The sequence below is a fragment of the Octopus sinensis genome, linkage group LG15 (assembly GCF_006345805.1).
Source record: "Octopus sinensis linkage group LG15, ASM634580v1, whole genome shotgun sequence".
Taxonomy (NCBI): domain Eukaryota; kingdom Metazoa; phylum Mollusca; class Cephalopoda; order Octopoda; family Octopodidae; genus Octopus; species Octopus sinensis.
In genome coordinates this window covers 13,181,598-13,207,200 of record NC_043011.1, presented here as the reverse complement: position 1 = coordinate 13,207,200, position 25,603 = coordinate 13,181,598, and the positions used below count along the sequence as shown (strand labels likewise).

Below are 25,603 nucleotides of genomic sequence, written 5' to 3'. Positions count from 1 at the left end.
TTAATAGCGTTGCAGGATGACTGGGGAAATGTAAAGATGTGCATGACCACCCATGGCCGGTTTTGAATGACCATAGAAAGTGTGAGCCCTCTATCTGAAAAATTGTGGATTTGTATAAAGGACACACACACACAGACAGATATTTTGCCGTTTATATATAGAGACTAGCAGTATCGCCCGGCGTTGCTCGGGTTTGTAAGGGAAATAACTATATAAGCATTTTTAGAGAGTTATAGCCAAAAAATAGGAAAAAAATGCATTAAAAATGGAAAAAAAATTAAGGTAAATTTCTTTTTAAATCGTTGACACATCATAGATATTTTTAGAGAGTTACTTCCCTTATATAATAGCGAAAAAAATGCATTAAAATGGAAAAATATGATGGTAAATTTTTTTAAATCGTAGACTCATCGTAGACGCGCGCTAATACCCAGAAGGGCTCGATATGACTCACGACTATAAGATACCCGGTTTTGGTTACACTGCACCGCAAAATGTGGGAGTAGTTAGGAATCTAAATCATAGGAGACAGACACACAACTTCACTCTTATATATAAAGATATAAGTCACGTAGTTATATACACATACTTTGTTATATACACATTCTTAAAAGAAAATGTTATTTTGAATACAACATTTATAAAGAATAAAATATTTTTTGGTTTTTCTTAACCCTTTCGTTACTATATTTCTGACCAAAATACACCCCTTATGTGTTTCAATTAATTTCTAACGTAATTAGTCTGGTTTCATTAAACAACAATAACTTTTTTATTTATCAATATATTAACGTGAATTTTGGAAGATAATTTAATGAAATGTCCTCAACCAATTCTATACTATAATTTTTGTCACAAAGTGACTCTAATTGCAGGTAGATACAGGTAAATTCAACAATATATAAAATTATTAAAATTTTGTTCAAACATCGCATACAACAAAATTTTACGATAGAATTTGTTATTCTGGGTAACTTTCTGATACCCATAATAATATTTATGGCAAAATAGGCCTTAATTTCATTTAAGGTTGTGGGAAATAACAAACTATCATTTCTTTCGTTTTGTTTACGTTTAGCGTAACGTTTCGTTTCTGCCGTAATGATTTCAAATGGGCTCATTTGAAAAAGTAAATAGAAATAGTCTAAGGCTTTACTCTTCTGGGAAAGTCTGTGGCTTGGTGCAGTTTCTTCAGAAAAATCACCGAAAGAAACAGTTTTTAAATTTTCACTCCATTCAGGTACCAATTCGTTTTCTTTATCGCTGTCGGATTCACTGTTTTCACTTTAATAGCTGCAAACTTGCAAAGACAAAGGAGGAGAAGGGTGATAGCGTCAGTGAAACAATTCGCTCCCTTTGTGTGTGTGTGCGTTTGCGTGTGGTGTAAACCACATTAAGAAAAACATTTGACATACACACCAGAATGTGAGTTTTCTGTAAATTTTGCTTAATTGGAGTTTAAATTTTAAAAACTGGACCTGGCATGACCCGATGCATTCTACTCTTAAAAATGCTAGGTAAATTGTAATTGAAGAAATCCTATATTGTAGATTTCTATAAGTTACAAAGGGAGGCAGATAAAATCTGCCTTTTATAATAAGAGATATCAGTCCTACACAGGTATTGACTATAGATATCAGTGTTCCTAACAAGGTATAAGTTCAGTTGGATACAATATCAAGCAACATAACTTACTGGCATATTTTTTATTTCATGACAATTCACGCAACTACTTTTTTATTCCATCTTCGGCATATGAGAATCTTAAGATGTCCAACAATAAGAATAGCAACTCTGCATCAAATATGACTCTTTTACATGACAAAAATTTTTCAATATTCTTCATTGCTTAAGCTGATACTTCCTGGCTCAAGTGGAACTGCACATGAGGTGCGTTTGTGGAATAATGCAATGAAGAGAAATTAATCTCTTCATTAACTACCTCTATCATGATAAGTTCCATCAAATTAAAAATTGTGTGAGATACCAAGAAGAATTGAACCAGCTAGGGTGTAGTGTCTTATTATACCAGATAACTCTTTGAGCAAAATATTCAACATGACAAACGTTCTAGAACAAGGGACTCAACACAACATTTGTTTTCTTCACAGCAGTACTTTGCTTGACTTGATGTTGAAAAGATTCTTCAGTTGCAGAATTTGACCCAAACTAGTTAAGCTTCATTGAGACAAAAAGGAAATCTGGTTCTGATAAGTGTGTGCTTTTGTGGGAACAGATAACATCATCATCATCATCGTTTAATGTCCGCTTTCCATACTAGCATGGGTTGGACGGTTCAACTGGGTTCTGGGAAGCCAGGAGGCTGCACCAGGCTCCAGTCTGATCTGGCAGTGTTTCTACGGCTGGATGCCCTTCCTAATGCCAACCACTCCGTGAGCGTAGTGGGTGCTCTTTATGTGCCAGACGAGGCTGGCAAACGGCCACGATGGGATGGTGCTTTTTACGTGCCACTGGCATGGAGGCCAGGTGAGGCTGGCAAACGGCCACAATCGGATGGTGCTTTTTACGTGCCACTGGCATGGAGGCCAGGTGAGGCTGGCAAACGGCCACAATCGGATGGTGCTTTTTACATGCCACTGGCATGGAGGCCAGGCGAAGCTGGCAACGGCCATGATTGGATGGTGCTTTTTACGTGCCACTGGCATGGAGGCCAGGTGAGGCTGGCAACGGCCATGATTGGATGGTGCTTTTTACGTGCCACTGGCATGGAGGCCAGGTGAGGCTGGCAACGGCCATGATTGGATGGTGATTTTTACGTGCCACTGGCATGGAGGCCAGGTGAGGCTGGCAACGGCCATGATTGGATGGTGCTTTTTACGTGCCACTGGCATGGAGGCCAGGTGAGGCTGGCAACGGCCATGATTGGATGGTGCTTTTTACGTGCCACTGGCATGGAGGCCAGGTGAGGCTGGCAACGGCCATGATTGGATGGTGCTTTTTACGTGCCACTGGCATGGAGGCCAGGTGAGGCTGGCAACGGCCATGATTGGATGGTGCTTTTTACGTGCCACTGGCATGGAGGCCAGGTGAGGCTGGCAACGGCCATGATTGGATGGTGCTTTTTACATGCCACTGGCATGGAGGCCAGGCGAAGCTGGCAACGGCCATGATTGGATGGTGCTTTTTACGTGCCACTGGCATGGAGGCCAGGTAAGGCTGGCAACGGCCATGATTGGATGGTGCTTTTTACGTGCCACTGGCATGGAGGCCAGGTGAGGCTGGCAACGGCCATGATTGGATGGTGCTTTTTACGTGCCACTGGCATGGAGGCCAGGTGAGGCTGGCAACGGCCATGATTGGATGGTGCTTTTTACGTGCCACTGGCATGGAGGCCAGGTGAGGCTGGCAACGGCCATGATTGGATGGTGCTTTTTACGTGCCACTGGCATGGAGGCCAGGCGAAGCTGGCAACGGCCATGATTGGATGGTGCTTTTTACATGCCACTGGCATGGAGGCCAGGCGAAGCTGGCAACGCCATGATTGGATGGTGCTTTTTACGTGCCACTGGCATGGAGGCCAGGTGAGGCTGGCAACGGCCATGATTGGATGGTGCTTTTACGTGCCACTGGCATGGAGGCCAGGTGAGGCTGGCAACGGCCATGATTGGATGGTGCTTTTTACGTGCCACTGGCATGGAGGCCAGGCGAAGCTGGCAACGGCCATGATTGGATGGTGCTTTTTACATGCCACTGGCATGGAGGCCAGGCGAGCTGGCAACGGCCATGATTGGATGGTGCTTTTTACGTGCCACTGGCATGGAGGCCAGGTGAGGCTGGCAACGGCCATGATTGGATGGTGCTTTTTACGTGCCACTGGCATGGAGGCCAGGTGAGGCTGGCAACGGCCATGATTGGATGGTGCTTTTTACGTGCCACTGGCATGGAGGCCAGGTGAGGCTGGCAACGGCCATGATTTGGTGCTTTTTACGTGCCACTGGCATGGAGGCCAGGTGAGGCTGGCAAACGGCCATGATTGGATGGTGCTTTTTACGTGCCACTGGCATGGAGCCAGGTGAGGCTGGCAACGGCCATGATTGGATGGTGCTTTTTACGTGCCACTGGCATGGAGGCCAGGTGAGGCTGGCAACGGCCATGATTGGATGGTGCTTTTTACGTGCCACTGGCATGGAGGCCAGGTGAGGCTGGCAACGGCCATGATTGGATGGTGCTTTTTACGTGCCACTGGCATGGAGGCCAGGTGAGGCTGGCAACGGCCATGATTGGATGGTGCTTTTTACGTGCCACTGGCATGGAGGCCAGGTGAGGCTGGCAACGGCCATGATTGGATGTGCTTTTTTACGTGCCACTGGCATGGAGGCCAGGTGAGGCTGGCAACGGCCATGATTGGATGGTGCTTTTTACGTGCCACTGGCATGGAGGCCAGGTGAGGCTGGCAACGGCCATGATTGGATGGTGCTTTTTACGTGCCACTGGCATGGAGGCCAGGTGAGGCTGGCAACGGCCATGATTGGATGGTGCTTTTTACGTGCCACTGGCATGGAGGCCAGGTGAGGCTGGCAACGGCCATGATTGGATGGTGCTTTTTACATGCCACTGGCATGGAGGCCAGGCGAAGCTGGCAACGGCCATGATTGGATGGTGCTTTTTACGTGCCACTGGCATGGAGGCCAGGTGAGGCTGGCAACGGCCATGATTGGATGGTGCTTTTTACGTGCCACTGGCATGGAGGCCAGGTGAGGCTGGCAACGGCCATGATTGGATGGTGCTTTTTACGTGCCACTGGCATGGAGGCCAGGCGAAGCTGGCAACGGCCATGATGGATGGTGCTTTTTACGTGCCACTGGCATGGAGGCCAGGTGAGGCTGGCAACGGCCATGATTGGATGGTGCTTTTTACGTGCCACTGGCATGAGGCCAGGTGAGGCTGGCAAACGGCCATGATTGGATGGTGCTTTTTACATGCCACTGGCATGGAGGCCAGGCGAAGCTGGCAACGGCCATGATTGGATGGTGCTTTTTACGTGCCACTGGCATGGAGGCCAGGTGAGGCTGGCAAACGGCCATGATTGGATGGTGCTTTTTACATGCCACTGGCATGGAGGCCAGGCGAAGCTGGCAACGGCCATGATTGGATGGTGCTTTTTACGTGCCACTGGCATGGAGGCCAGTGAGGCTGGCAACGGCCATGATTGGATGGTCTTTTACATGCCACTGGCATGGAGGCCAGGCGAAGCTGGCAACGGCCATGATTGGATGGTGCTTTTACGTGCCACTGGCATGGAGGCCAGGTGAGGCTGGCAAACGGCCACAATCGGATGGTGGCTTTTTACGTGCCACTGGCATGGAGGCCAGGTGAGGCTGGCAAACGGCCATGATTGGATGGTGCTTTTTACATGCCACTGGCATGGAGGCCAGGCGAAGCTGGCAACGGCCATGATTGGATGGTGCTTTTTACGTGCCACTGGCATGGAGGCCAGGCGAAGCTGGCAACGGCCATGATTGGATGGTGCTTTTTACGTGCCACTGGCATGGAGGCCAGGTGAGGCTGGCAAACGGCCACAATCGGATGGTGCTTTTTACGTGCCACTGGCATGGAGGCCAGGTGAGGCTGGCAACGGCCATGATTGGATGGTGCTTTTTACATGCCACTGGCATGGAGGCCAGGCGAAGCTGGCAACGGCCATGATTGGATGGTGCTTTTTACGTGCCACTGGCATGGAGGCCAGGTGAGGCTGGCAAACGGCCATGATTGGATGGTGCTTTTTACATGCCACTGGCATGGAGGCCAGGCGAAGCTGGCAACGGCCATGATTGGATGGTGCTTTTTACGTGCCACTGGCATGGAGGCCAGGTGAGGCTGGCAACGGCCATGATTGGATGGTGCTTTTTACGTGCCACTGGCATGGAGGCCAGGTGAGGCTGGCAACGGCCATGATTGGATGGTGCTTTTTACGTGCCACTGGCATGGAGGCCAGGTGAGGCTGGCAACGGCCATGATTGGATGGTGCTTTTTACATGCCACTGGCATGGAGGCCAGGCGAAGCTGGCAACGGCCATGATTGGATGGTGCTTTTTACGTGCCACTGGCATGGAGGCCAGGTGAGGCTGGCAACGGCCATGATTGGATGGTGCTTTTTACATGCCACTGGCATGGAGGCCAGGCGAAGCTGGCAACGGCCATGATTGGATGGTGCTTTTTACATGCCACTGGCATGGAGGCCAGGTGAGGCTGGCAACGGCCATGATTGGATGGTGCTTTTTACGTGCCACTGGCATGGAGGCCAGGCGAAGCTGGCAACGGCCATGATTGGATGGTGCTTTTTACGTGCCACTGGCATGGAGGCCAGGTGAGGCTGGCAAACGGCCATGATTGGATGGTGCTTTTTACATGCCACTGGCATGGAGGCCAGGCGAAGCTGGCAACGGCCATGATTGGATGGTGCTTTTTACGTGCCACTGGCATGGAGGCCAGGGAGGCTGGCAACGGCCATGATTGGATGGTGCTTTTTACATGCCACTGGCATGGAGGCCAGGCGAAGCTGGCAACGGCCATGATTGGATGGTGCTTTTTACGTGCCACTGGCATGGAGGCCAGGTGAGGCTGGCAACGGCCATGATTGGATGGTGCTTTTTACGTGCCACTGGCATGGAGGCCAGGTGAGGCTGGCAACGGCCATGATTGGATGGTGCTTTTTACGTGCCACTGGCATGGAGGCCAGGTGAGGCTGGCAACGGCCATGATTGGATGGTGCTTTTTACGTGCCACTGGCATGGAGGCCAGGCGAAGCTGGCAACGGCCATGATTGGATGGTGCTTTTTACGTGCCACTGGCATGGAGGCCAGGTGAGGCTGGCAACGGCCATGATTGGATGGTGCTTTTTACGTGCCACTGGCATGGAGGCCAGGTGAGGCTGGCAACGGCCATGATTGGATGGTGCTTTTTACGTGCCACTGGCATGGAGGCAGGTGAGGCTGGCAACGGCCATGATTGGATGGTGCTTTTTACGTGCCACTGGCATGGAGGCCAGGCGAAGCTGGCAACGGCCATGATTGGATGGTGCTTTTTACGTGCCACTGGCATGGAGGCCAGGTGAGGCTGGCAACGGCCATGATTGGATGGTGCTTTTTACATGCCACTGGCATGGAGGCCAGGCGAAGCTGGCAACGGCCATGATTGGATGGTGCTTTTTACATGCCACTGGCATGGAGGCCAGGTGAGGCTGGCAAACGGCCGCAATCGGATGGTGCTTTTTACGTGCCACTGGCATGGAGGCCAGGTGAGGCTGGCAACGGCCATGATTGGATGGTGCTTTTTACATGCCACTGGCATGGAGGCCAGGCGAAGCTGGCAACGGCCATGATTGGATGGTGTTTACGTGCCACTGGCATGGAGGCCAGGTGAGGCTGGCAACGGCCATGATTGGATGGTGCTTTTTACGTGCCACTGGCATGGAGGCCAGGTGAGGCTGGCAACGGCCATGATTGGATGGTGCTTTTTACATGCCACTGGCATGGAGGCCAGGCGAAGCTGGCAACGGCCATGATTGGATGGTGCTTTTTACGTGCCACTGGCATGGAGGCCAGGTGAGGCTGGCAACGGCCATGATTGGATGGTGCTTTTTACGTGCCACTGGCATGGAGGCCAGGTGAGGCTGGCAACGGCCATGATTGGATGGTGCTTTTTACATGCCACTGGCATGGAGGCCAGGCGAAGCTGGCAACGGCCATGATTGGATGGTGCTTTTTACGTGCCACTGGCATGGAGGCCAGGTGAGGCTGGCAACGGCCATGATTGGATGGTGCTTTTTACATGCCACTGGCATGGAGGCCAGGTGAGGCTGGCAACGGCCATGATTGGATGGTGCTTTTTACGTGCCACTGGCATGGAGGCCAGGTGAGGCTGGCAACGGCCATGATTGGATGGTGCTTTTTACGTGCCACTGGCATGGAGGCCAGGTGAGGCTGGCAACGGCCATGATTGGATGGTGCTTTTTACATGCCACTGGCATGGAGGCCAGGTGAGGCTGGCAACGGCCATGATTGGATGGTGCTTTTTACGTGCCACTGGCATGGAGGCCAGGTGAGGCTGGCAACGGCCATGATTGGATGGTGCTTTTTACGTGCCACTGGCATGGAGGCAGGTGAGGCTGGCAACGGCCATGATTGGATGGTGCTTTTTACATGCCAGGCATGGAGGAGGCAGGCGAAGCTGCAACGGCCATGATTGGATGGTGCTTTTTACGTGCCACTGGCATGGAGGCCAGGTGAGGCTGGCAAACGGCCACAATCGGATGGTGCTTTTTACGTGCCACTGGCATGGAGGCCAGGTGAGGCTGGCAAACGGCCATGATTGGATGGTGCTTTTTACGTGCCACTGGCATGGAGGCCAGGTGAGGCTGGCAAACGGCCACAATCGGATGGTGCTTTTTACGTGCCACTGGCATGGAGGCCAGGTGAGGCTGGCAAACGGCCATGATTGGATGGTGCTTTTTACATGCCACTGGCATGGAGGCCAGGTGAGGCTGGCAAACGGCCACAATCGGATGGTGCTTTTTACGTGCCACTGGCATGGAGGCCAGGTGAGGCTGGCAAACGGCCATGATTGGATGGTGCTTTTTACGTGCCACTGGCATGGAGGCCAGGTGAGGCTGGCAAACGGCCACAATCGGATGGTGCTTTTTACGTGCCACTGGCATGGAGGCCAGGTGAGGCTGGCAAACGGCCATGATTGGATGGTGCTTTTTACGTGCCACTGGCATGGAGGCCAGGTGAGGCTGGCAAACGTCCACGATTGGATGGTGCTTTTTACATGCCACTGGCATGGAGGCCAGGTGAGGCTGGCAAACGGCCACAATCGGATGGTGCTTTTTACATGCCACTGGCATGGAGGCCAGGCGAAGCTGGCAACGGCCATGATTGGATGGTGCTTTTTACGTGCCACTGGCATGGAGGCCAGGTGAGGCTGGCAACGGCCATGATTGGATGGTGCTTTTTACGTGCCACTGGCATGGAGGCCAGGTGAGGCTGGCAACGGCCATGATTGGATGGTGCTTTTTACATGCCACTGGCATGGAGGCCAGGCGAAGCTGGCAACGGCCATGATTGGATGGTGCTTTTTACGTGCCACTGGCATGGAGGCCAGGCGAAGCTGGCAACGGCCATGATTGGATGGTGCTTTTTACGTGCCACTGGCATGGAGGCCAGGTGAGGCTGGCAACGGCCATGATTGGATGGTGCTTTTTACGTGCCACTGGCATGGAGGCCAGGCGAAGCTGGCAACGGCCATGATTGGATGGTGCTTTTTACGTGCCACTGGCATGGAGGCCAGGTGAGGCTGGCAACGGCCATGATTGGATGGTGCTTTTTACATGCCACTGGCATGGAGGCCAGGCGAAGCTGGCAACGGCCATGATTGGATGGTGCTTTTTACGTGCCACTGGCATGGAGGCCAGGTGAGGCTGGCAAACGGCCACAATCGGATGGTGCTTTTTACGTGCCACTGGCATGGAGGCCAGGTGAGGCTGGCAAACGGCCACAATCGGATGGTGCTTTTTACATGCCACTGGCATGGAGGCCAGGCGAAGCTGGCAACGGCCATGATTGGATGGTGCTTTTTACGTGCCACTGGCATGGAGGCCAGGTGAGGCTGGCAAACGGCCACGATCGGATAGTGCTTTTTACGTGCCACTGGCATGGAGGCCAGGTGAGGCTGGCAAACGGCCACGATCGGATGGTGCTTTTTACGTGCCACTGGCATGGAGGCCAGGTGAGGCTGGCAAACGGCCACGTTCGGATGGTGCTTTTTACGTGCCACTGGCAATGAATGCTTAATTCTGTTTGTGAAGCAGATTGAAATTCTTTTCATCCTGTCAGTTATTCTGAGATTCTTTGCTTATCTAAGAAAAGAAAAGACAGAATCAGGCTTCTTACTACAAAGTAACCTCTATGAAAGCAAGGAGTGTTACCAAATCAGTTATACCATATATGGGTGATTGACTAGATCAAGACTTGTCTGTGCTTCACAAAAGAATCAATACAGCAACGAAAATGATTAACACTGGGGAACAAGCTAAAGATCAACCATGCTAGACTCTGGAGCAACTTGGTACAACAGGATCCAAGTCTGTTATTGGAAATTTAAAGAAACAAATAACTGATGATGATAAGGTATTGCATGTAACTCAAGAATGCACTACAAAATTTTCAATATTAGGAAAAGTGTAAACTTAGCCTGAATGAACACAATCTATTATTCATGGCCTGGAATACTAGGATCAAATTCTAATTCCTTAGTTGAGGCTATCTATCAATAAGCATTCAGTGCAATGCTTTAACTCTAAGCTTGATACAACCTGTCTCTGCCTTTCAGTTCATTAGCTCTTAAGTCAAACCAGTTGCTGCACGAAGCTGAAGGGCTTCTCTAAATGAGAGAATTCATTCATAAGAAGGGAGACAAAGATTGCAAACAAGACTGCATCATTCAGCCGGGTTATTCTTTGTAATGTTCATTGGTGTTCGTGGTCATAAATAGGAAGAAACGATCAGTAGTGGATTTCAGCCAAACTGTGAATTTGTCTACTTCTCTTGATGCTTACTCAATGCCAAAGGTCAATGAAAATGTAAACAACCCAGACTTGAAAACTACTTACATCAGATGTTAATCATCTTGGATACAGAGCATCGTTATTCTGCTAATGGAAGACTCAAGCAATTCTATTGATTTCTGTTCAGTACCACCAAAGAATTGCGGGAACCATCGATAAAATCTACTAGATGTACTTGTGCTTGTGGCAACATTCACCCTTGGCGGGTTGAGTCGGCTTCTTCCATCACCCTCGAGGCATTGTATTCGCCAATGAGAATTCATGGAAGAAGTTTCATGGGAATATGTGGATTTGACAAGCGGTCCCCAACAATCCTGCATGTAGAGACATCCTGTTTGCTGCAGATTGTTCGCAGACGCAGGGGCAGAATGACCGAGGAGCTGCTGGTTGCCGAAACAGACACTCCGAGGATTTTCTGCCAGGTTGTGGCCCTAATACCACTCGGTGTCAGACCAATCCGCCTTGGGTGGCCCTACCAGGAACCGAAGTTCCCGACGGCATAGCTCTCTGACACTACCCGTTGTCAGCGTCCCCACCACGGTGAGGTGGGGATGGACTTTGGGGATGCAAGATGATACTTTAGCTTAAGTTGACAACATTATATAAGCTGGAAACAGCTTGGATGAATATAAATTCTGACAAACTTCGTGAAGTTACAAAACAACTTAGTCTCACATTCGGTACGGAAGAGACTGTATGACATGTGAAATGCATGTAACTCTTATACAGCTTTTAAGCCTGACTTTGAACAAACCAAGTCTTCACTTCATATTTCACCTCTAGAATCATTGTAGGTCTTGTCTCTTATTATAATGGTTGTATATCTGGTTTCTCAAAATGAACAATCTCTCTAATACAGGCTGACTCTTTTCCATTAAACAGGGAAGAAATTGAAGTCTTTGAATCTCTTAAGTGGGGCATTGTTGATTCAGTATTATCTGTCATTGATGAATATGTTCCAGGTAGAAACAGGTGCTTCTGAATTTGCCATTTCTGTCTTCTCAGTTCCACTTATAAGGTATGGATTGATCGAAGGCTATAGAAAAGGGCATTTGCCCTATATCCCATGCAGTGGATCAAGCCGGAGACCTCATAGTTGTGAAATGAAGTTCTAAACTATTTTGCTATGCTTCACTTACACATAATATATATCTGCATATAACTAAGATAATTTAATCATGGTTGAAAGGCAAAACTACCCTGCTAGCCCTTCCTTCCATGACCTGTTACATCTACTGATTTGGGTGAGTACTGTAGTACTCATTTAGACAAGCCTGTCCTGTATCCATCCATCCATTCTACAAAAATACCAACAATCAGCTAGCTTAGCTTTGTGTGTGTGTGTGTGTGTGTGTGTGTGTGTTCATGACTGACTGCATATTCCACACATCTTTATAAACAAAAGCTTTACTGAAACTGAATGGAAAGGTGTATGCTACATGTGTACCAAGTGCCATGATATGTCACTTGTGAGATGTGATGCAGAAAGTAGGACAAAATAGGGGGGGACTGTCATGGGGCCTGTAAAGCTAACTCTTCCTTAAGATATTGGCCTTAATGATCTCTAAGGATTTAGCTTAAGTCTTAGCAAAGAAGCTGGTGCTTATAGTTGGGAAAATGTAAGCCTCCATAACAGCCTCCACCTCCTGTGAAACATCTCATTCAGATGATACTGCTGTGACTGGAGGCATGTAGGGAGATTCTATTCAAAGTAGCATGCAGGAGAGCCATGTCAGGATATGCAAATGTCACCATCATATTAAACACCATGGAGATTGAGGTGGGTAATGTCTTTTTAAAGAAATACAGGGCATTAATTCACTCCTATGAGACAATGGACTTGCACCTTTATACTTAGAGAAGCAAGGGAAATATACTGACAGGCTGCTTAAGTTATTTAGGGGTCTGGTTCATTCCATTTCTGGTGGATAGAAACTTGGACAAGGTTCCAAGAAGTGTTGCTAGTTTCACTCAAAAATCGCGTGAGAGTGAGCTCTACCTTTTAGTGTTTAAACTGGCCATATCCGGCCAAAATATTCTACCTATTTTGTGTTCAAACTTGTCAGATATGGTCATTCATAGCTACCTTATTGTGTCATTTTAAAAATAAACAATCACATCATTGAAATCTCAAAGCTATGAAATGATGCAAGATTAATTTTACATAGTGTGAATACATAAGCTTTACATTTGGCAGAATAATCTGAATGCTAAAGGGTTAAAGCATGGGCAAAGTGATTATTGTGTGCACCACCTCTATTGTATATTACTGTTGTGCTTTGCCCCAGTTTTTGTTTGACTAGATTGGTGCATCTCCTTTTCTTTCTGTAGATGTGTTCCACTGGTTAAAAGGTCCATCTTTTACCAACAGCCTCTGCTTGGCAGACAGTATTTTGTAGCTGCTGAAGTGTGAATGTGCAGAGATTCTTAGACAAGCAACAAGTGTTGACACAGTTTATCATATAGAATTTCTCATGGACAGCCACTCTAAACTCCTTTGATATAGCATAAAGAACTGTAATGTATAGGAAGGGAGCTGAGAAATGCACAATGAATTCTTTGCCGAACCTGTTGCAAATTTACTTCTTGAGGGTGTCCTCGGGAAACCATCAGGTGGAGTGAGTCACATTATAAATTGCGACTTCCAAAATCAAAGTACCTGAGAGGGTTTTACCTTTTCAAAGCAGTAAACAGAGATTCTTTTCGGTTAACTACTGATGACGTTCCATAAATTTTAGTTTTAACTTTACAAAATTTCACTGGAATGGTTAATGAAACCAAGGGAGAATACTCTCGATCATTATAATATGAATAGTGAATATGTGGCCACTGTCGATGTCGCCTACTATATCCAAAACTAGCAGTATAACCCGGCCTTGCCCAGGATTAAGTTACGATTATTAAGCTAATCAAGTTCTTTATTTCAAACCAAACTAAGTAATATAGATGTCAAATTTGGGTGAAATCCGTTGAAATTAGTTATATTATATATATATAATATAATATAAATATATATGGGCAACAGACACGAACACACATACACACACGTACGTACACCTATTGCATGTTTTGTGCATGCATACATGTTCATAAACAGAAATGAATGGAAAAATGTTAAATTTGTAGATTAACACTCGCACGATTTTCACTAAAGTATATATACTATGATTATAAAATATAGTGTCTTTCAAAAACAAAAAACAAAATATTTTACATTTTATTTTTTATGAACGTCATAACTTACTCTCTCTCTCTTTCTCCCTCTCTCACTTTGTCTTTCCCGTGAAACTCTCTACCTCCTTCTTCCACTTTTCTTTATCTTATTATTTTTTTTTTGTTAGATGCCATCAAAAAAGCCAAGGCTGATTTTTTTGTGGCTAAAGGCTATGTTTGAAAATAGGTATTTACGCTACCCACGGGTGCCTCGGGGGGAGAAAAATAAGTTGACAAAACCCAGATAGGATGTTGACAAATGTCCTCCTAAAATTGGAGCGACATGCGTGCTAATTTGTGGACGTGCATAAATTACAATCACACACACACACACACACACACACACACACATCCTCCCTTTTATAGATATGATGACTGTCCCCAACAAGATTCTGAAACTGTGAGGCTAGCTGTTGGACTTTTTCTACTGATTCATAAAGCTTGGTAACATAGGGGACCCAAATCACAAGAGCCAAGAGGTTTCTCCAATTTGGGGATCACTTGATCACATGGTTCATTCGGATCTTGCTGGATAATTCAAATTAACACAAGTCAGCAAATTTGCTGGATCACTTATATATGTTGGCATTATTGTTTGTAGCTTGTAACTCAGTGGTTTGGCAAATAGATATTGATAAAGTACTAGACTGAAATAAATACTGGAGGTACTTATGAGAATGCAGTGCTTTAGCATGGCCATATTTCATTGACTGAAAACACTGAAAAAAACGACATGAATCAGATCATCAACATCGTTTAACGTCTGCTTTCCATGCTAGCATGGGTTGGACGGTTCGATCGGGGTCTGGGAAGCCAGAAGGCTGCACCAGACTCCAATCTGATCTGGCAGTGTTTCTACAGCTGGATGCCCTTCCTAATGCCAACCACTCCGTGAGGGTAGTGGGTGCTTTTTACACGCAAACAGCCACGATCGGATGGTGCTTTTTACGTGCCAACAAATTATGTACTCATGCCATTAAAATATTCGTATTCTACATGTGAAAAGTATAAATCTTTGCATTCATTAGTGTTTAATTTCTCAGAACAATAAAGTATATTGACATCTTGATAAGAAAATACTCTGAAATGCTTTATCAACGTAACTTTCCTGCTCATAACATTGGAAAGGCATTTTAATAACTGTCCAACTACTTATTTGTTTTTTTACTTTAGCTTGCAATTGAACATGGCATAAAATTCATGGAAACCAGTGCTAAAGCCAGTATCAATGTAGAGGATGCCTTCTTTACTTTGGCTAGAGATATTAAAGCAAAAATGGACCGTAAAATGGTAAGTTTTTGTGTAAATTTTTCTGGATCTTTTCGGTTTGAACAGCAGTTTTTTCTAGCGGTGTCATATGAAATTGTCACCCTTAATTATGACCCTAGTATCGATCTATTGCATTTCAATCTGTTTTAGGGTTATGGTTAGTTAGGGGTGGGGGGGAAGGGTATCTTTTTTTCTTCACAAATGTAAATAAACCCAATGTATTTCTTAAACGAGGGACATATTCATATGGCACAGATTGTTTTTTTACCTCAATAGACGTCAGTGATTGGTTGAAATTGCAGAAATTGAAGAAAAAAAAAACCCCAACAAATATCTTACAAACTATAGAGTTTTCTCAATAAAGCCAAGAGAAAAAAGATGTTTTATAAACACATTCTACCAGTATATGAAGTTTAAATTTTTTTAGTTACCTAGAAATTATGTTAAAAACTGCCGTTCGAACCAAAAAGATCCCATTTTTCTCTTATGTTAAAGTTTATAAAGACAAATTCATAATAATGATGCCCCAGTATGGCCATTGATAACTGGCTAAAAACGAGTTATTCTGTTAGAATTCCTATGATTGACTTTAAAAGAATGGCTGATCATTGATAGAACTTGTTCTGTTTTGGTCTGTAAAATAATTTGTCAGGACATGATGCTATTTTAGCTGTTAGTTTTATTTAACTAAAGAAATATTCAAAAGCTTCCAAATGTTCTTTTTCTAACTGTTAGAAACCTTGTTTTGAAAGAAAATGATCAATAGAAGCTATGTTAAACTCAAATATTTTAGCACATATATAATCCTTACACAGACTAAAATGATTACCCTTTACTAACAATTCTTATATTAATTCTATTTTTAGGAGAATAAGATAATGATTATAGAGTGTAAGAGGAATGATGCAATTTGAGTTTGAAGAAATTAGCAATTAACTGTTGATATAAATAGTTGGAAAGGAAGAGTTTCACAACAATATTCTCTTCAAAAATGAGTGGTTGCATGCAGTATTTTAGTATCAGTCTGTGAGACAATGAGATATTGGAATCATATTAGTAAATAGTTCAGAATTCATTGATTCATTATCAAGTATTTAGTGCTCAGTGGAGATTGAGTTGAATTGATTCCTTTTTCACTTTGAACTTTGTGCTATGTTACTACTACTTGAAATCTTTTCTAGACTTTACTTTTTTTTCATTCTTTTTGGGTTCATCTCTTATGTATCACCACTCAGTTTTTTTCTTTTCAATGAGACCTGATTCCTATATTTTTTGCTCCTCTACATTTTACATATGGCCAGCCTGTGCCTAATTTTTACAATTTTTGTTGTCACAGGATTTTATATTCATTTAGTTTCTATTGAATCTTGTGTAATTTCTATTATCATGCAGTATGAAGAGTGAGTTTGCATCTGTAACCTTTTATAATCTCTTAGAGGGGTGGAATCCCTTTCTCCTGGAGAGAGCTAGGAACACATTGTCCAAAATGTTCTTTTTCTGAAATGATCTTTCTAAAATGGTAGTGTTATTCAAGATGTATTTTTGTGAAGTTGTGCAATACCTAGTGGCTCCCTCATTGGCTTGTTCCTTCGCATGAAGTTACTGCAGTTGGTGTTCATTTTGTAATTTTGAAGTTTGATTATTATAGAAAAAAACTTGACAAAAAATGCATTGTACTAAGTTTTCAGGTCTTGGACTGGAAGGTGTTAAGCTTTCTACTTTTAAATCATAGTATCATTTCAGTTCAGATGAAGGATGCTTTTAGTGAAAATATGCCACATGAATAACTCATAAACTCTTCATATAGCAAAAAGTTCTACTAAAATGTGATTACAATAGTTGCCTTTTTTATGAAATATATATTAATTTAAAAAAAAAATTAATCTCTTTGTTTTAATCTTTGTTTTCCATCATTTGTGAGAAATTGTCAAAATTACACATAACATATTAGATATAAAATTGTCAATATTGCACAGAAAAGATTAGATACAAAATTGTCAAAATTACACAAAAGATACAAACTTTTTAAGATGGTAAAAAAAAATATGAAAGAATTATTTCCCTTTGTTTTGTTATTGTTAGAAATTTCCCTGTACTATCCATATAATTTTGGATTTTATTATATTAATGGTTCAAAACGGTGACAGAAGAAAATCCTACTTATGTCATCAAAATTTGATAAGCAACTATTTTCTAAATGTATTTTGTGATTAATGGGTAATGTTGCTGTCAGAATGAAAAATTTTGATATCACTTAATCAACATCCTAATCACAACAATCCTATCATTGAATTTGTTCAATAACAGAATTTTTTTCACTAGTTTTGTTTGTTCCTTCTTGAGCCATGCCTGGCTCATAAGGGCTGGTTTCCCGGTTTTTTGGTGTATAGGTCCATCGCAGGTGAGCTGCAAGATGCAGGAGGAAAGAGTGAGAGTAAGTTGTGGCGAAAGAGTCAGCAGTTGTTTCGCCATTACCTTCTGCCAGAGCCGCATGGAGCTTCGGTGTTTCGCTCATAAACACACACATCGTCTGGTCTGAGATTCAAACCTGCGATCCCTCGACTGCGAGTCCACTGCTCTAACCACTAGACCATGTTTGCTGTAAATTTTGTATATTAAATCTGTAAAATAATTCCTTGATTAGCTAGCAGTCTCTTTGGTTGAGAGTCTGTAAAATTTGAGAAGGTGTAGTCATAATAGTTAGCCGTATGCTCAGAAATGGATTTTAATATAGTGGGACCCTAAGTTATAGGACCCAGTAGAGGCCCATTTGACAGTCGTAAATAGAAAGTAAAGCTGTGTAATAAGTGAAGTTTGCAAGATACAAATCTGTGTGTAGTGATTGAAAGAAACAGTATTCTCAGAATTTTAACTTGTTTTTAATTATTCAGTTTCAAGATGTTTAACAAAAAGAAAATATTGGAAATTCATTCTTAGTAGGTTAAATAATTAAGAGTTAATTTCTTGGAATAAAATATTCTTGTAATTACCAGAAAAGGAAGCGTTAATTTCAAGTTATAACATCATTAGTTCTGATAAAGCAATTTATAATTGACAAAACATAAGAACTGCTAAAACATTACAACTGATGGAACCTCATGTAACAAAAAAAAAAAAAAGCAGTAGTTAGGTAGCTTCTTTGAATCTTAGGCTTGAAAATTACACATTGTATGTAAAAAGTTAATAAAATCATTATGGAACTACAATGAGCAACAATAAACAATGCCACTGATTCTCACAATGTCAAGTGTTATGCCCCAAACGCTTTAATCTCTCTCTGGTGATACACCCTGATATTTGGAAGCATACCTCTAAGGTAATTGAAAGAACCATTAACAATAATGTTCTCCAGCACCAGTACAACTTCTTGAGAGCCAGATCCTCTGGAGACCTGCTCTCTTTTGTCACTCACCAGTGGACTCTCATAGCGAAAGCAATGTTGTTGCTCGAGAAAGCTTTTGAAAATGTCTGGCATGGAAATTTATCAAAACTTCCTGCTTTACGGGCTTCACTCATCTTTTAGTATAACTGGGGTCACCGTTCAAAGGCTGGCTCTTCTCTTCAGCACCTGAAAATATTTCATGCACCAACAGTTGTTGACACTCTGCAAGACTCAAGTGATGCCCACAATGGGATATTGGTCCCATGTCTAGGACACTGCTACTACTATGTACACAGTCATCTTGGACTGCATCCAAGACCACATGACCAACTGAAATTCAATCATAGAAATACGAGCCTCTCTCTTTGTCTTATTAATCTCTACTATAATGGCTTCCAATAGTCTCAGCTCCTGACCAACTTGTCTTTCTACTTCTCATCACTCATGGTGCATCCAACTTCATTGTCCCCACTGTACCCAGTCCTTTCTCCCCAGAACATTGGTCCTCTGGAACCTTGCCCCTGTTCATGTTTTTTCCCCCACAACAGTTTAAGTGGAACATAACTGGCATCAATCTCATTGGTATTTTAGGGCTTGCAAAGGTCATATGCAATGCTCCTTTCTCAAGGCTTAATAAATGCAGAAGAAAGTCACTTAAATAAACAAAATAAATAACTATAATTATGTAATTATATTTGATAAAATTAATATTAAAATATTAATTCTTAAATATCAGATCTTTCAAGCTTGTGCAAATAATGATTTTTTTTTTTCAATAATTGGGTCTTATTTCTTAATGTTAATTATTACTTAGGTTAAACCATTTCTTAAATACAAATTATGATACGTACTGTAACAAATGAAAAAATTCTGAAATTTTTAAGTGTGTCCTTCCTGTCTGTAAGGTCATAAACTGTAGCTTGTTTGATTTTTATCTAAACCCTAAAAGACAGTAAGTAAAGTAAAAACTGATGAAACTTAATCTGTTGTAAGAAGAACAATTACCTAATTGGACAAACACTTCTTTTTGCTTTACTTTCCTTAAAACTAACAAAAATATTTTTGATAGATTTTTTTCCCCCTTTATATTCTTAATTTCCTTGAATTTATTCTTTGATTAATTTTTTAGAACTACAGTTTTATTAAACTGAAATCTATCTTTTTAACCCTTAAGTGTTTAAACCGGCCATGTCCGGCCCAAATATTCTACATGTTTTATATTCAAACTGGCGATATCTAGCCTCTCAGACCTAACCTACAATGCTATTCTAAAAATAAACAATCACATCATTGAAACCTCAAAAGCTATAAGACAATGCAGAATTAATTCAAATCAATTTGAATAAAAAAATATTACATTTAACAGAATAATCTGAACACTAAGGGGTTAAAGTGTAACCTGCTTTCTAAGCTACAACTTTACTCATAGAAGTATACAACAGTTAAATCAATGGCAAGTTGAATTAAACACAAACTCTACAATGGCTAAAGATCAAGCCCAAGGGGATTCATTTTTAGAGGTAGTCTTAACTTAGATGTCCTGAAATTAATGCATGAGCAATTATAATTAGTCAATTTTACTGGTAGATAATTACAATGTTGCAAACTAATAAATATGAAATTTGTAGTTTGAGTTTCACTGAAAAAACTTCTGTGAGAATTTGGAGAAAATGCAGGATACTTGGACTTAACTTTTTCCTGGCAGTTGAAGACTGTTTTCTCTGGGAACTTTTATATCTGATTATTTGGTTCTCGTTACAAAATCTGTCAAAGTTACAGGAAGAGCCCCAATTATGGCAGCAACATAATATCTGGTCTGTGTTTAATATTTCTACTGTACTGATTTAAAAACCAATACGGCAGAGACCAAAGTGCTCGTTAGCAGCACAAAGTCAATGTAGTTAGTCTCTAGGGTATTAATCTGTTTGAAAGTTGGAATATAATGGGCTGAGAATGTTTGGGTATTGAAGCTATAAACTAATATCTGCAGAAAAAAGAAATCAGTTCTGTTATGCAATGGAATGTTGGGTACTGGAGAAAATGGAATACTGAGAAATGTAGGAAGTGATGGTGACATCAGATCTCATGATACTGAGGCTCACTGTTAAGATGAAAGACTACCATGAAAATTACTAAGCTTTGTAGCAGAACCTATCAACCTATACTAGCATGGGAAAATTAAGATTAACCCTTTCGTTACCAACCCGGCTGAAACTGGCTCTGGCTCTGAGTACAAATGTCTTGTTTTCATAAGTGTTGAATTAAAATTTTCCCCCAAACCTTAGCCACAAATTATGTTCCTAACTCTAGCTTAATGATAACTAAGTTATTTTACTAAATTCTTTGTTATATTAAAATTAATTGAAAGAAATGCAGAGCATCTCAAAATAAATACAGTAATGAAAGGGTTAAAGCAGTAATGATGGTAGAAATTGTTCAGTAACATTGGTTAAGAAAGAAAAGTATGATTTTAAAAAAAAATGGAAGCATTTTTTTTATTTGAAAATCAAATTATTGAAAAGCTGTATTTGGAACAAAGTTGGCTATGAAATGTTTTAAAACTAAAATTACAACTTCAGTCCAAATGTTAAATACTATTCAAATATCAAAAGCAAGGCCCCCACTAAAATTAGAAATTAAATGAACAGTTTTGCATCTGACTTTTTTTCTCAGTTTTATTTATGAGATCATTTCAATTTTATTAATGTTTTTCACAAGAAAAAAACAAAAAAAAAAAACCTACCATGGGCTCTTTGATATAAATTGCTACAACATTAATTCTTTATCATTGACTCTTGATCAATCATTTCCAAGAAATCAACTCAGTGGTGTCAAACTCTGCTAACTTCCTGTCACAATTCTATATGCATCTATTAATGTGGTTTGTACATCATGTCCATTATATATAACCTTTCAGATAACCTACGTGGATGTAATTATGTAATAAATTCTATCTATTTGAGCTTCTCTTTTTTCACAATATGCTTCTGTTTTCATTCTGTTTCTAATTCAAAGATCTTTGTATTTCAGGAGGCTTCTAGTCCACAAAACCGAGGGGGTAGTTACCAATTAACACGAAAGGATCAAACACCGAAGAAATCATTCTGGAGGTGTAAACTGCTTTGATTTCCTCTTTCCCCCATTCTTTTTTACCCGATTCCCTTTCGCCACAGCCGCCTTTTTTTTTTTTTAATCATACAGAAAACAACCAGCCGCAGCAACTTTGACTCCATCTTCAACTCCACCATCACTAATAAATACCAATATTATGGCAATCAGGCACCACGCCAGTGTAATAGCAACATTTTCTTTATTAAATTTTTGTTACTATTATCATAAGAAACCTTTAATAATTGCTGTGTATATATATATATATATATATATATATATATATATATGTGTGTATATGTATGTACTATAATGGAAGTTATAGATATATTTTTTCTGTGGTTAAAAAAATTACTATGTACTCAATATATTTCTCCGTGTGGTCTTCATTTCTCAACATTAACACAATGTTTCTAATCATAAAGTTACATTCTAATTAGGTTTGTTTTGTTGGAAGAGCTGGTTTCATGATGTGGCAATTAAGCAAGATTAACAGATTCTCTAGCTATTACTTGTGGCAGTTAGCAGAAATTCCTTATATCATGCATTGGTTTCAGATTAATATAGAGGGATTCAAGAATCAATATTCTTAACTTAATTCTCTTGTATGTTCCCAAAACACAGTTTTTGAATGAATACACATAATTTGAATAAATATTCAGGCAGAAAAAAACCATTTAAAAAGCAATGATATTTTGATTCAGCATTTCTTCTGCTCAAGTAAATTTAATCCTGTTGCCAAAATTAAATGTTATTCTAAATGATTGTGACATGTAAATAAACATATTTTTTGAATAAAATGTCATAAATGAAATTTATAAACCCTGGAATACTTTGAGTCTCAAAAGGATTTAATGTTGAAACACAATTCAAAGTAAATTATGTCTTCAGTGATAACCATGACTTGGACAGTAATTGCTAATCTGCTAGAAGCAACAGCATTGGTGTTTTCTTTATTAGTGGTTTAAAATGTTTATTTTATAACATTTCTTTCTTCAGCCATGGAAATGAAATTCTTGAAAATTGCCTGTGATGAGGAATTTCAACTTTCCTTATTTTTGTACTTATATTCATTGTTGCTCATTCCTTGGATAACTTCTATATCAAATTTTTCTTTTTTTACTTATAACGACCACATTTAATATTCCAAAAACGAAATAGATGTTTTATATATATACATATATATAAACTATTTTGCTTCAACATTGTGTTATAGACCCTGAATTTTAGCCCATTTCTAATGGCTGCTAGTTTCTGCTCTAGTTAATTGACAAGTCATAATTTTTGTCCCTGATTTCATTAAGTTTTGGCAGGGCATTATATTTGTTGGATTTTGAAATTTCCTTTTTCAAAATTAAATAAAGTAAAACACAGCATTTATATATTCTTTAGCTATGCAATTTTGCATGTTTTGTTGGCTATCAAGTTGGCTATTAGCTACTGCTGATTCTCTGGTATTTAGTTGCTGTGTACATTTTTATAATTCACTCTTGCAACAAACCAGCAATCAATTCCATCCACTATTTCATTTCATTGACATTTTGGTAAAAATGTAAATGTGTGGATTTTCTCTTGTATAAAATAAGTGAGCGAATATTTTTAATGATAGCATGGACATGGTAAATGAGAGCGACTAAATTGCTTCTTTATTTAGTCAAAGCAGATAGTCAACTTAAAGCTTAAGTTGCAGAACATTATGTAGATCATAGTATATTTGTTAAAATTATCATTCTGGTTAATTTGGAAATTTGTATCTTCTGTTACTGTCTCATATGGTAATGTATTCTTGCCAAAGGCTTGCATTGAATGTGAATGATTAGATTCTCCCTATTACTGCAATCATTTAAAGTTCATTAATTGCAATGCTAAATCAAAGTAATAACTTTTCTTACTTGTACAAATATTTCTTGGTTCATTTTAGAAGCTTGAAGCTAATCATTTTTTAGAAATTGCATCTATTTTCTAGGTCTTCCTTCATTAGTTTGAAATATTTGAAAACAAACTTTTTCCAATCCTATGTTGTCAAGATTTTTTTTTGTAATGCCATTGACACATTTTTGTTTTTGTCTTTGGAATTTTTAAAAACTTTTTTCAGTTCCTTTATAAAATGTAAACTGGCAAATATTTAAACAATTTGATATTCATTATCAATAGTACTGTTAATATTTATTTATCTATTACATTTCTATTATGTTTGTATAAAACATTTGTTACACACTCCAGTGTCCAAAGTTTAAACTTTTATAGTACTCTAAGCATTAATTACAGTTAGGTTTTACAGTAAAAGAAATGAAACCTGTTTTGTGTATAAATACACTTTGTAGCAAGGCTTCTCCGACTTCAAAATGTTATTACGTCACTTAGATGTAGTTTCTGCTTCAGTTACACATGCTGTAATATCCAGTGTAATATAAAAAAACTTATTTGATCATTAACTACAAAATTATCCTCAAATGTTATTTACAGTAAAGGCATTTTCTGCTTAAAAACTTTTGTATTTTTTAAAATATGCATATATTCTGCATTGTGTAACCAATTGCATTGGCAAGAGACCTCATGTATAATATAATATATGTATATTTACACATAACAATAAAAAAAAAAGTTCATTAATTCAATAATTGTTAAAATTTTGTGGATAAAAACAGTAAAAATTAAGATTTTGTGAACAGCATTCATTGTAATCATACACAGGGAAAAAAAAGTAGAAAAAACTGAATCAAATGGTGGGGAAAATAGTGCCTTGTATAAAGTGAGGATCAAAAACGTACCTTCTATACTAAGTGCACTATTGTATCCTGAAATTATATCCAAAACTTTAATACTTTAATTTTGCTGAGGTTGACTTAGCCTTTTCGTCTCGGAAAAGGCAATTGTAGTTAAAAAAAAATAAATTTCATAGGTGTTTATTGGCGAAAAAATTCTAAGGATGGTTACTAATCTACCTAATGGTTGTTATTCTTTGAGACATTGGTCTACTCAGTTGAAATGGAAATATATATTCCAAACAGAGCAAGGCAATACATTTTTCTTGTTTATTTATAAATAAACATTTCTTTTTATTTATTTGACTAAATTATTGTATTAATTTTGCTCTACCTAGCTACTTCACTGCTTCTTCATTTTTTTTTTTTCAATTGCTTTTATACTTAGTTGTTACATATTCACTCTATATCATGTTCTAATAAAAAAATAATTTAGATGCTTGCCACTTTTAACTGAAAACAACTTTTGTCAGCCTCTTGATCTATTGAATCATTTCTGTTTAACTAAGACTTTGAGATTTATAGGTATTAATATTTATAATAAATGAATATGAATAAAACTACATTTTTTAAAATTCATTTATTTAATGTAAAGATGCTGGTATTTTTTTATAATTAGAACTCCAGAATTCTGTATTAAGCATCACTGAATTAAGCACTCAATTCTAATTAGTCATCACTTAATTTTTTTATTATTATTATTATTATTATTATTATTATTATTATTATTTGTAATAGTTTCCTTTATACATTATTAACACAACTGATATTCTTCAACAGTTTCTCAACATTCAACATAATGTTCCCAATTATAATTTTGTTTGAGACATTTTAAGATTTCTTCCTTCATAGTGATCATATATTAAATTTATTTTGTTTCATAAGTACGGTAATGTTTTAAAAAAGTTTTATAATCTAACCATATATATATATATATACATATGTTTATATATATATATATATATATATGTGTGTGTACATATGTTTATATATATGTGTGTACATATGTTTATATATATGTGTGTACATATGTTTATATATATGTGTGTACATATGTTTATATATATGTGTGTACATATGTTTATATATATGTGTGTACATATGTTTATATATATGTGTGTACATATGTTTATATATATGTGTGTACATATGTTTATATATATGTGTACATATGTTTATATATATATATGTGTACATATGTTTATATATAATATATATATATATATATATATATATATATATATGTTTATATATATATATATGTTTATATATATATATATG

The 25,603-nt window shown here is 40.0% G+C and overlaps 1 protein-coding gene across 1 annotated transcript in view; it reads left to right on the top strand.

Moving 5' to 3' along the window:
* The window catches only part of LOC115219641 (ras-related protein Rab-8A), a 58,725-nt gene extending 33,843 nt beyond the window's left edge, over window positions 1-24,882 (top strand). The window contains exons 6-7 of the mRNA XM_029789802.2: window positions 14,972-15,088; window positions 21,480-24,882. Coding sequence (XP_029645662.1) covers window positions 14,972-15,088; window positions 21,480-21,575 — 213 coding nt within the window. The 3' untranslated portion in view covers window positions 21,576-24,882. The remainder of the gene's footprint in view (window positions 1-14,971; window positions 15,089-21,479) is intronic.
* Window positions 24,883-25,603: the final 721 nt, after the last annotated feature.